Below are 13625 nucleotides of genomic sequence, written 5' to 3' on the forward strand. Positions count from 1 at the left end.
AACAAACTTTTGATATCTTATTATATTAAATTAAGGTTATGATTTTTTTATAATATTAAGATTATGAATTTTAATTTCATTGTAGTGGTGCCCATTAAATATGAAAATGGATGAAAATGCATATTCAATTGCCAAAATTATTAAAATAATATTCCTTCAAATATCTAGCTTATCCAAAAAAAAAAAAATGCTTGTAAGCATTTTTTATAAATTATATACACCAATCAAGAAGATTTTAACACAGATATAAAATATTTAATAATGTCAAAGATTTGTATTCTAATAAAATAAAATTATTCATAGCTTTATTTCATGCAAAAAAAAAAATGCAATAGTTTATTTTTAGTAAAATTCCAGTGTTATTAGATATATTATCCTTAACATTTCTCAAGCCAAAAATGATTTGTAGTATCTGAATGATGACATAAATCACTATAATATACCTATCCCCGCCAAGACTTCCTATAATCTATTAGAATATTTTGTCATTGTGTATTTTCAAATATGAGTTCTTTCTAATATAATTTATTATTAATTATACTCGATCGTATATACATATATAACTTGAGCCTTTAATTGGTTATTGAAAAATAATATAAGGATTAGTTTATAAAACTTATCATTCTTTTAACTGTTAGACCATGAGATTTCAACTTGAAAGTATAGGGCAATACTATTAAAAAATATAGAATTGCAAGTTTAATCTAATTAGTTCATGCTATCATCTTTTGAAGGGCATTATTATTATTATATAGCTTTTTTCTGTGTGTGTATATATATGCAGCTTAATTTATGCACATTAAGGAAATTACATATGCAATCATATAGAATTCCTTGATTTTGCCAGCTATTTTGTTTGCTATTATTCTTGGTTATTCCAGGAAAACCAGTGAGCTTCCGTGGAACTGGACTGGCCCGTAGTTGGAATGTTACCTGTGTTATTAACCAACTTCCACCGGCTTCATGACATAACCGTTGAAATTCTTGAAAGCAGCGGCGGCACGTTTATAGTGAAAGGCGCTTGGTTTACCAATCTAGATTTAATGATCACCAGGGATCCTGGCAATGTGCATCACATAACCAGCACCAACTTTGGGATATATCCCAAAGGGATGGGCTGGAAAAATCGATTGGATATTTTTGGAAATACGCTTTTCAATTCGGATTTTGATGATGCTAATTCCTTCCCTGTGAGTTTCCACGAAACTCTATTATCAAATGCCATATCGAATGCTTGTAAAGCCATATTAGATCGGCATATCCTTCCGGACAGTTTTTGGAAGTTGCAGAAATGGCTGGGGATTGGAAAAGAGGGGAAATTGGGTGATGTTTGGACAACAGTTGATAACGTGTTGGCTGAACAAGTGTCGCTAAAGCGAAAGGAGATGAGCAATAGAATGGAAGATGAGGATGTAGATTTCAATGCCTTGGGACTTCACTTGATCGGACACGAACTCCTTAGAACTGTATCAGCTTCTAATAATGTAATTAGAGACAACATGTCAGGTCTCATGTTCTCTTCTCAAGATACTACAAGCACGGTTCTCAGTTGGTCCTTCTGGCTTCTTTTGAAGCATCCAGTTGTTGAAAAGAGAATCCAAGAAATACAACAATATTTTCCACAAAATGTAGAAATGAAATGGCTGGCATTTGGTGCTAAAGAGTTGAATAAATTGGTTTATCTCCCCGCAGCGTTATGCGAAACTTTAAGACTGTTCCCACCAGTTCCTTTCGAGATAAGGACTCATGTTAAAAATGACACCCTTCCTAATGGCCGTAGGATCAATCAGGGACAAAATATCCTGATCTGCACACATGCTATGGGAAGGATGACATCGGTGTGGGGAGATGATTGCCATGAACTCCGGCCAGAGAGATGGATCACCCACGGCGGAGGGATTAAACATGAGTGGCCACACAAGTTCTTTGCGTTCAACGCAGGGCCCAGGATTTGTTTAGGAAAGGAGATTGCTTTTACTCTAATGAAGATGATTGCATCAGGTTTTATCCACAATTACCATATCCAAGTTGTAGAAAACAATCCGTTGAACCCTAAAAACAGCATCACTTTGCATATGAAACAAGGTTTAATGGTTACAATTAAGGAAAGATGGCCTTGAGAATGAGCATTACCTTGCATGTCTTGCTGGTCTTCTGTACTACCCAAGAATGTTACGAAACTAAATAAACATGGTCTTTTGTACTAATCGCCAATGTATTAAAACCCAAGCCACTTCAATTTAGTATCACAAACAGAATTGAAGCCTATTACCAGACTGTAGATAATTGCTCGCATTTGCTTTTTAATTCCCTACTTCATGAAAAAAATATTTCATGAAAGTTTATACACAACTGAACAAAGGGAAACAGTATCTGGATTTTTGTTTCTATACACGGCAAGTATACAGATACAACAGTATGCAGTTCATGATTGCCACCCAACCATAATGTTGACAATTCAGCCAAGGATCTTCCAATGATAATAAATCACCTTTTCAGGTATTGAAGAGTGTTATCTGAGCAAGAAATTCTCTACTCCTATAACCCTGATACAAATGTGAAGATCCATATTACCATCCAGGTATTATTTTTCAGACACTTCAACCATCCGAATAGTCAAAAGCCAAATGTTTCTATCAGCAAAATGATTCAACAGGATGGGAAAAACAAAAATAAAAACAAAAACTTCCTCTAATTCCCTGCATAAATCCCACAGATAAAGGAGACAACAGCAGAATCACCCGTTTTCCATGTCTTCACATTATTCTGTTCAGAGGAATCCTATTACCCTGATACGGAATCCTTTGTACAGGGGAAATTACTTGCGGCATTGTCATGCCAATTGAAACAATTATCTCTGCATTTATAAAGAAAATAGGATAATCACCCAACCATGCAAAATTATGTATAAACTACTTGGAATAAAATCCAAACTCAAAGGATATAAAAATGCAAGAAACACATGTAGGCATGACAACATATCAATGGTTATCCTGATTGATACTAATATCTCCTATGGTAGGAGGAATGTTAAATACATTCTGTCCACACCTTCATTTATTTATTTTAAATTTTCTTCTCTGTCTTTTTTTTTTTTTCTGCCGACAGTGAGGAGAGATTGGGGGAACAGAAGGTAGTTATGTCATGCTAAATTCTTAAGATATTTATTTCTCTTTTCCCCTCTTTCAATCGCATTTCCAAAATATCTTGGAAATTTCAAATTTTAACATTGTATTTCAAAAAGTGTATTAGTTAAGTAGAAAGATAGTCACTAAATAATAAATAGTTATATTACTTGAATGATAAAGTCTATAGTCAAGAGTTCATGGATTTTCGCAATTTAGCAAAAATGTAATAAACTATTCAAGTAGTAACACCCTTCTAATTTAACTGAAATAAGAGATTTGAGAAGGAATTCCACAATCTGTAACAAACATTAAGCATATAAAGAATTAGCAGCTCCAGTGCCAAACATCTAGTTGAATTTAGAGTCACCTACAAGTAGTAGCTATTTTTTTTGGATAAGTAAGTAGTGGCTCTTTACTGTTTTATGCAATCAATATTTCGTTTGTCCTGTCTAGTACTCCAGTGTAGCTGTCAAAAATATGGATAATTACCATAACAATCTAACATTTTATTTTTTAGTTGCCAACTGGACTTCTAAAGCACCTAGAGAAATATCATGTTCTTTAAATACAATCACACCACTTGCCACTTTCCCCACAAAGACGAAAAGCTAGCATTGACAAGTCTCTTTAGCTTTTTCTTCTTCCATAATGATACATCACAGAAAAGTTGGGCAAGAGTGAATAGTATTCAATGCATTGTGAGGGTGACAATAATCAGTTATACTAGACATCAATTAATAAAAAACCAAAAAAGCTTGAATAAAGGATAATTGAAAAAGAGAAAAAAAGATACATATGCCATTATATGTTGCACCTATAAAAACTAGCATCACTATTTTTTATTCAAAACCATCATTCAAAAGAATGAATCTACCAGAACCAACATGATATAATACACAGAAATAGAAAGAATCATTTTCTGCAAACATGATGTAAGAGACTTCACAGCTAAAAACAACAAAAAGTGTCATTATTATTTCAAAGAATAGATAACAGACCTATGCCTTCTCGAATAGATAAGTTTGGCCTTATGATCTCCTCAGAATTGACAAGAAATATGTCCCCAATGTATAGATGGTTTGTTGGTACATAAACACTGCACAACTCTTCATCCCCATTATCCCTCTGGAAACAAACAGCCAATTATTGCATCTGAGAAGCTCAACAAGATGCGACCATAAATGATCTCCATTGCCAATAAAAACATTATCTTCCATGATGTACCAGCCAATATGCAGCATGTTTTTCCAGAAATTCAAAACTTCTATATATGCAGACACTGCAGACTTATGCTTTATGCTTGAACCTTAATTTCAAGTTTCAAATTTCAATAGGAAATTAGTGATCTTCCTCTCAATCCAGAGAAAACTGAATCATCAACTAAAGAAACCAAATCTGCTTACATCTTGCCTAGGCTTTTAGCATGCAGCCTCATATTTCTACATAAATTTATAATATAGAAGATCTTGAATACCAAGCACAACTCAATTCAGTACAAAGTCATAAGATAATCTATTTATCACATTTGGGAGGAAACAAAGTTCCTATTTTCACAGATGTGTCATTCTAATCTATTTCCCAAATTAGAGAGGAAAGCAATGTACCAACTTGCAGAGAGTTGTCATTTTAAACTCTATTTAAAAAGATAAAACAAAATTAACAGCAACAATTCACTTGATGGACAATTTAGTAAATGCAATTGCATTTAATATGGGTAGCATCCCTCATCTTAGTCTTTCAAAAAAAAAAATCAGAATAAAAGAAAAACATGAAAAGCAAAACAAATTTGGGAATAGGTGTCCTGGCATATCAACATTACCAGTTAACAAATGACATTTAATGTCCATAAGATGGTTCTCACAATAAGCTTAACCGAATTGTAAAACAATAAGATCTGGTTCTTTGAATTGGATATGTAATACTTACCTGAAGGATAACAGAAGATGTGATAAAACCAAATGCATATTCACCAAGACGAGGATGACGAATAATTGCAACCTCTTTAAAAGCATTGGTATTTTGGTCTGTAAGGAGGTACAAGAAAAGATAATTATCAAGTTAAATTATACCAAGCATCAACTTGCTAATTGCTATCTTTAGTAATGCCATGACTACAAAAGGAAAACCAGCTTAGGTTAATCATCAAAGAAGAATGATACAAGGCCAGCCATTAGAGATATCTTCCCACATGTTATCACTCCCATTGAACAAGTTCCATTACCTCTCATTGTTGAAATCTAATCTTCATTATTGCCTGATTAGTTGACTTTGTCTATTTTAGTTAAGGCTTTTATTTTTAGAATAAGGATTGTTTTGGGTAATTACCAAATCAATTAGCTATTTTCCCTATTATGCGTAGAGAGTAAATTACTCCTTAGGTTAGCTCTTTTAATGCATGAAAATCTCAGGTTTCAAGCCTAGGAATATTCCATCTTTAGCCTATACATCATCATGCAATTCTAACATTATAATAAAAAAAATATAAAAGAATAAAAGAGTTTTATTTTAGAGATTTCTTCATGGTATCAGAGCACGATCTGAACCTTTGAAATTCTGCACTTGGAGTCTAGCATGACCAGTAGAAGCGAGAGCTCAGCACAGAGGTTACCTCTAACCCTGGAGCTAGAGTCACCAACAATCCCGGTGTACCCGAAGGATCAATCCTTTAAATTACAGGGCACAAACTCAACGGACAAAACTATATTCAATGGTCCCAGTCGATTATGATGTTCATGTGTGGAAAGGGCTAGGAAGATTATCTTACCGAAGTAGCTGCACCTCCAAAAAAGGATGATGCAAGGTTCAAAAGCTGGAAGTTGGAGAACAACATGGTGATGTCATGGTTAATCAATCCTATGACCAATAAGACTGAAGAAAATTTCATGTACCACAAAACAGCCAAAGAGATTTGGGATGCAGCAAAGGAAACATACTCCAATGTTGACAACACTTCAGAAATTTTCAAAATCAAGAGTATTCTTCATGATCTTCGACGAGGTGAACTTTCAATAACAGAATATTTCAACCTTCTAATCCGACATTGGCAACAACTTGATATTCTCGAAGGTGTTATGGAAGTGCTCTGACGATGGAAAGCAGTAAAAGAAGTTAGTTGAGAAGGATCAACTCTACAAGTTTCTACTTGGTCTTGACAAGAACCTTGATGCAGTCTGAGGAAGAATCCTTAGCGCCAAGCCTTTGCCGAGTATTCGAGAAGCTTTTTCAGAAGTTCGTAGAGAAGAAAGCAGGAAAAAAAAAACAGTAATGATGGGAACACAAACAGTTGCTTCAACCCCTAAAAATTTGGCTCTAGCTGTCCAGGGATCCCAGTTGAACAACAATGATCAGAAAAAGAAAGGCAAACCTAGGTGTGACCACTGTCAGAAAATTGGACACACAAAGGAAACATGTTGGAAGATCCACAGGAAACCAGCCAACTAGAAACCTTCATGGTCTTCACAAGACAGAGACAACCACGGCAACTTAGCTACTATTAAAAATTCAGTCTCTACCGAACCAAGTCTTTTTAGCAAAGAACAACTGGAGCTTCTCCAAATGATGGTTCCACAATCAATGCAAAACATTACTACTCCTAATGGAACAGGTTATTTAGCCCAAAAAGATAATTCTAAGTGCCTTGAGTGTAAAACTAGAAAAATCAAGTTCATTGATTGTAGATTCAAGAGCTTCAAACATTGACTGGGGAAGCATCTGTATTTAGTAAAAGCAACCCATGTCATGAAAACTTCACATTTCAAATTGTTGATGGGTCACTTTCAAAAGTGCCCAATATAGGTTCTGTTGTTATTTCCAAACAGATAACACTCGATTCTATTCTATTTGTCCCAAATCTAAGTTGCAATCTACTGTTTATAAGCAAACATACAAAAGATCTTAAGTGTGTTACTAAATTTCTTCCAAATATGTGTGAATTTCAGGATTTGGACTTAGGGAAGATGATTGGCAATGCTATGATGTGTGCAAAACTCTATATCCTAAGAGTTAATAATTCTGAAAGACAATATCATAGGACCTCTTGTGTGGCTTCATCACCTAGTAATAATAAAAAGATAGCACTATCATGTTGTGGCACTATCGATTAGGTCATCCAAACTTTTTGTACCTCAAAAGGTTGTTTCACTCATTATTCAATAAAAATTCTCACAACTTTCAGTGTCAAGTCTACCAACTATCCAAACATACCTGTACCACATATCCTAATCAGCCTTACAAATCATCCCATCATTTTTCAATGATACACAGTGACATTTAAGGTCTCTCTAGAGTAAATAACATTACTGGCTCCAGATGGTTTGTCACATTTATTGATGATCACACCAAGGTTACTTGAGTATTCCTTATGAAGAAAAAATCAAAAGTGGGTCAGCTATTCCAAAACTTCAACAATATGATCCAAACTCAATTCAAAACCAAAATCCAAAGTGTTGAGAACTAATAATGGAAGAGAATACTACAATTCAATCCTTGGATCATATCTAATGAAGCATGGTATAATTCATCAAAGCTCGTGTGTCAATACTCCTCAGCAAAATGGCATTGCTGAAAGAAATAATCGACATTTGTTGGAAGTTGCAAGTTCCCTCGTGATGGCTATCATGTACTTAAGCATTTTTGGGTGAGGTTCTTCTTACCGCTACATATCTTATAAACAAAATGCTTTCTCAAGTCCTAAAATTTCAAAGCCCTTGTCAATCCCTTCTAGGTTCCTATCCTCACCTTCGAATCATCTTGTCTATTCCCATTAAAGTGTTTGGATACACTGCATTTATTCTTACCAGCCAACAAAACCAAAGCAAATTAGATCCCAAATCCATCAAATGCATATTTCTCGAATACTCCCCAAATCAGAAAGGATACAAGTGTTACTAGTAACAAAGAAATTCTACCATTCCATGAATGTTACCCTTTTTGAAAATCAACCTTACTTTCCCAAAACTGCCATTCAGGGGGAGAATCCAATCACATGGTAATATCAACTTTGGGAAGATCCTATTACCAAACCACCAAACACTTCTCAAACTCCCTTCCATGTCCAAAACATAAAACCAAATCCTCCAAGCCTAAAGTCCACACAAAGGAAAAAAAACAAAGAATTGATTGTCTATTCAAGAAGACATAAAACTCAGAAGGATCTAAAAGAATGTACACCTTCAAAGAAAAACCAAAAATCCGAACCAATTTTAGAGATACTTGAAACCAACACAAGTAACACTATTACTGAATCTGATTCTATTGAATCTTTTGATGATCTGGATCAACCAATTGCTCTAAGGAAAAGTGTGAGATCATGTACTCAAATCCAATCTGTAATGTAGTTTCTTGTAAAGGTTTATCATCCATTTATCGGACTTTTGTTACCACACTAAACAATATGCAGATTCCCAACAATATTCATGAAGCACTCATGCAACCAAAGTGAAAGATGGCTGTTTTGGACGAAATCAAGGCCCTAGAAAAGAACAAAACATGGGAGATTTCAGAACTACCTAAAGGGAAAATTCTAGTTAAGTGGAAATAGATTTTTACTGTTAAGCGCAATGCAAATGGATGCATTAATAAATTCAAAGCTCGACTTGTTGCAAAGGGATTTACCGAATCCTATGGTGTTGACTACAAGGAGACATTTGCTCCGGTTGCTAAACTTAAATCAATCTGGGTACTATTATCATTGACAACGAATCTAGATTGGCCACTCCACCAACTAGATGTCAAAAATGCATTTCTTAATGGTGACCTAGAAGAAGAAGTTTACATGAAAATTCCTCCAAGATTCAAAAACCAAGACAACTCTGGCAAGGTATGTAAACTTCGAAAGTCTTTATATGGTCTCAAATAATACCAACGTGCATGGTTTGATAGACTAACAATAGTGGTAAAGAAGTATGGTTTTTCACAATGCCAAACCGATCACACCATATTTGTCAAACATTCACCTGAAGGAAAAATAGCCATTCTTATTGTCTATGTAGTTGACATTATTCTTACTAGAAACTATGTGGAAGAAATTAGCAACCTAAAGAACCTCCTAGCCAAAGAATTTGAAATCAAAGATTTGGGACACCTCAAATATTTTCTTGGCACAGAGATAGCTTGCTCAAGGAATGGCGTCTCTGTTTCACAACGTAAGTATGTCATAGACTTACTAAAGGAAATCGGAATGCTTTGATGCAAATCTGCTGACACCCCCATAGACACAATAAATAAAGTAGGCATGGAATAAGGAAGTCCACCAATGGATAAGGGCAGATATCAGAGACTTTTTGGGAAACTCATCTACCTCTCTCATACATGACCAGAAATCAGATTTTCGGTTAGCATGGTAAGCAGATTCATGAACAACCCAACTAAGGGAACACTTGAGAGTCATGTATCAAATCTTACAGCACCTAAAGAAAAGTCCTAGAAAGGGGTTATTTTTAAGAAGATATCACGCCAAAATGTTGAAATTTACACTGATGCTAATTGGGCTAGATCCGTGATAGACCGAAGATCAACTACTGGTTATCATACTTATATGTGGGGAAATTTGGTTACTTGGCAAAGCAAGAAGCAAGTTGTGGTGGCTAGAAGTAGTGAAAAAGCTGAGTTTGGAGCTATGTCTCATGGCATGTGTGAGGGAATTTGGCTAAAAAGGTTGCTAGGGAAGTTAAAGACCTCTACAGAAGAATCCATGAAAATATTCTGCAACAAAAAAGCTGCCATAAGTATAGCAAAGAATCCTGTTCATCATGACAGGACCAAACATGTGGAGATTGATCGTCACTTCATCAAAGAGAAGATATATGAAGGAATTGTTAGATTAGTTTGTACTCCCACATGCCCCCAAACTGCAAATATACTCGCTAAAGCTCCCTCTTGGAACAACTTTGAGAATCCAAAGTCCAAGCTAGGCATGATTGACATCTACCACCTAGCTTGAAAGGGAGTGTGGAAATCTAATCTTCATTATTACTTGATTAGTTGACTTTGTCTATTTTAGTTAAGTCTTTTATTTTTAGAATAAGGAGTGATTTTGGTAATTACACTAAATCAATTAGCTATTTTTCCTATTATGTGTAGAGAGTAAATTACTCCTTTGATTAGCTATTTTAATACATGAAAATCTTGGGTTTTAAAGCAGGGAATATCCAATCTTTAGCCTATATATCTTCATGCAATTCTAGCATTGTAATAAGGGAATTATAAAAGAATAAAAAAGCTTTATTCTAGAGATTTCTTCACTCATATAAGCCTTTTGAGAACCCAAAGCATTGCTAGTTTTTTCTCACAAAATACTCTTCACCCTCCACTACCCCCCAACCCAAAAGGAAAAAAAACATTCTTCTAACTGGATCTTCTAAGAAACTACAACTTGTCAGCCAAGCTCCACCAAGACTTTTTTTAATATTGCATTCTGGTTCAACATAACTAGTTAAAGCAATCAATTTTCTTTTCTATGCCAAAATTTTCCTTTTTCTAATCTTATGGAAACTTTTTAAGTCACTTTACTTAAAAAAATGTAAATGAAGATAAAAAAGAAGTCGAATTATAGACTAACTCACATTGCAAATCTAATATAAAAATAATAAAATATTATGAATTTCTAACTGTGATGATAAATTGGAACCTGGAAGTCATAACACTACATTCTAGAGTGATGGAAAAAGGGCATAAGAAACTGTTTAGAAAAAAAATAGTATTACCTGGGGAAATAGCAGCACTAATTTGTTTGGAGGCTGAGTATATGTGCTTTATAAAGGGCATTCGTTTGATTAACAATTCCCCAAGCCAGAAAACAGAGGCACCCAGCCATGATGAAACAAATATGCCCACAAAAAATATAAACAATAGAGATGTAATGAACCCAAGGCCTGCACCATAATACATGCAAAATTTCAGTATGATATGCAGTTATGAAAAGAGAGACCAGGCACTCCGAGCCTCAGGTTAATCATAATCAAAGACAAGATCAGAAAAGTTTCTAAAACAGTGCAGCGAAATAGGAAACAAATGAAAAGAAGATAACAATATTTTCAAGCATCCTTTTCCACTAGGAAACTTGATGCCATGCAGGAACTTAAAATAAAACTATTCTCTAAATCTGCACCAAGATGACTGTATATCATTAAAACATCAATAATTACATCTATAGCAACAAATGCTTCAATATTGCATAAGTTGGGGCGATATGGAAGCCTAAAGCATCAACCATCAATTATGATAGCCTCTAGAATATTCCAGAAAAATATAAGCAACTGCTAACATGAGTGCAATTGTGACCAGAATGCAAAGCTGCCACATACTAATGAAATCATACATAGTGATGCAGAATGCAATGAAGCTAATTAGGGGGATTACTTTCTTAAGCTTTTATTTGTTATTTCATTGTATTTATGGGGCTTAATTTTACAGATACAGGGATGCATTTGGTATTTAGATTTATATTAGGGTTTAGGATCTTAGTATTGGTTTCCTTTATGCTATTAGGTTTTGGCTTTAAGTCAAGTTTGTAAGTTTTTAATTTTGAGTCTTTGGAATAGGAGTCGTGGTTTACTTAGAATTAGGGGTGGTAGAAGCCTATATAAAAATTAATGTGCTATTTAAGCAAATATAGAATATTATAAGAGATTTTCAGCATCACTTGCATTGTGATTGTGTGAAGCAATCAGCCTCAGCGGTGACTCCCAAGGAATGCTAGGTGTGAAGCTTACGTTTTCTTTCTTCTGGATTGTGTGGTCCAATGCAATTGTGGAATTATAGGTTTGAAACTTAAGGATCTTTTTTTTTTAATTCATTTTTTCCTGTTTCTCTTAAGAATATTAGATTATAAAACAACTATAAACCCTAGCTGACTAGCTGTCGATCATGCAGACAATGATAAATGGGCTTAAACTACAGTGAACAACTGTAAAACTCAGATTTATATCTCCCTTGATTATTCATTTCCCAATTCCCGTTTGCTCTGTCTCTAAGATGATTAGCTGAATTAACTCATTGTTAAAGAATTGTCATGAATGGATGTAACCATGATATATTTCAGCTTTTATCATGGATATTGAAAGTACAGAAAACATATTTAGACACTAGGAAATTAGCAGAATTTCACTAATCTCTTTTAACTAAATTTACATCATTAGTAAATTAGCCATAAGCTGACACACGAAAGTCATAAAGCAGTTCATTACATTTCTAAATGTCAGCATTGGAAGAACATTCAGCTAGGACTTTGAAGCCTTACCAAATATGTCAAATCCAAGCCTAGCATAGATTGGACTGAAGAAACCATCAACAAACTGAATAAACCACCATGTCACTAGAAATGTAACAGCAACTGGAAAGAGTACCACGCTGTAATGTCACCACACAAACAATGTTATACTGAGGGAAGAGTCAAATAAATAAGCAAACCACAACAATTATTAACAAAAAAAAAATGGAAAATGATTGAAAAATGCTTGTTACCATCCAGTCATGAACTTCTTTGAGACCCAGCTTTGTAGAACAGCATAACAAGCCTGTCAAATGCAAGAGCTAACAACATGTGACACGCAAACAGTTCATTTCTAAAACAATAATTCAGCAAAGTTCCATACTAAATACCCAACCAAAAAATCAACTCAAACATGTCTATTGTATTGAGTGCACACACATTCACGTGCACGTGGGTGCGAGTACTCTCGCATACCCACATCAGGGTACATGAGTGCGGAGATGCATGGGTGTGTGAGAGAGTCTTTTCCTTCAATGCTTTATATTGGAACATGCATTACAGAGAGTGAATTTGGGTTTGATTTATTTTACAAAAAAAAAAAAAAAATTGAACGAGCAAAAGCATCAACCAAGCAAAGCTTCCTATTCCACAAACAGCATAGTAATAAGCAGAGCAAGCTTGCTTTTCGTTAATAATAATTTCTCAGTGGCGCTTAACCTCACTAAAAAGAAATAATTGGGGAAATTATTATAAAGAGAAATACCTTGCGAGTGGAGGAATTGGGAGAACTAGGAGGAGATTTGGGGAGATCGTCCGGGTCACGGGGAGCGAGTCCTTCACTCAGTGAACTCGACGTGCCTTCCTTCTCTTCTCCCATGTTGTCGCTTTCTTTTTCTTGTTTTTTCAGTTGTGAATTTTGTCGAAGTCTTCTTTCACTCTTGCTCTTGCGTGTGCTGAACTACTTCTTTCTGCAACCGTGGTCGTGAGCATTGTTTGGTTATGCGAATAACTGTTTCCCGTACCGAAGTAGGGCATCAGAATCCTGCTTTAAGTAGTAAGTTAGATTTTGACTCATCGTAATTTTTTGCTGTGACAAGGTGCGTCATGTGATTTTATTTTTCTTACAATTAATCTCCTTGGTTTAAGGTCAAATCAGATTTTTTCGGCTTGTACTAATGATCAATTTTGACATAAACATTATTAAATATTATATTGCTTCCTAAGTTTTTACATCGTTTTTTTCAATAACGTCGGACTTATAAGATTATCCATAATTTCACTTTTAT

At 34.7% G+C, this 13625-nt stretch overlaps 1 protein-coding gene and 2 pseudogenes across 1 annotated transcript; 2 read left to right on the forward strand and 1 right to left on the reverse strand.

The window, feature by feature from the left end:
* The first annotated feature begins 845 nt into the window (after positions 1-845).
* On the forward strand, positions 846-2207 carry LOC111299227 (alkane hydroxylase MAH1 pseudogene; annotated as a pseudogene).
* Positions 2208-2277: 70 nt separating this feature from the next.
* Positions 2278-13359, reverse strand: LOC111299234 (protein LIKE COV 2-like). The gene is made up of 7 exons (XM_022894320.2): positions 13103-13359; positions 12591-12643; positions 12367-12476; positions 10832-10999; positions 5055-5152; positions 4127-4253; positions 2278-2857 (listed from the first exon to the last, which is right to left on the reverse strand). Exons 1-7 carry the CDS (start codon positions 13214-13216, stop codon positions 2757-2759), a joined length of 771 nt encoding a protein of 256 aa, XP_022750055.1. The 5' UTR covers positions 13217-13359; the 3' UTR covers positions 2278-2756.
* LOC149519610 (uncharacterized) lies at positions 5700-6604 on the forward strand (annotated as a pseudogene).
* Positions 13360-13625: the final 266 nt, after the last annotated feature.

Source organism: Durio zibethinus, chromosome 3, assembly GCF_047325235.1.
Source record: "Durio zibethinus cultivar Kanyao isolate XHJ-2024 chromosome 3, ASM4732523v1, whole genome shotgun sequence".
Taxonomy (NCBI): Eukaryota; Viridiplantae; Streptophyta; class Magnoliopsida; order Malvales; family Malvaceae; genus Durio; species Durio zibethinus.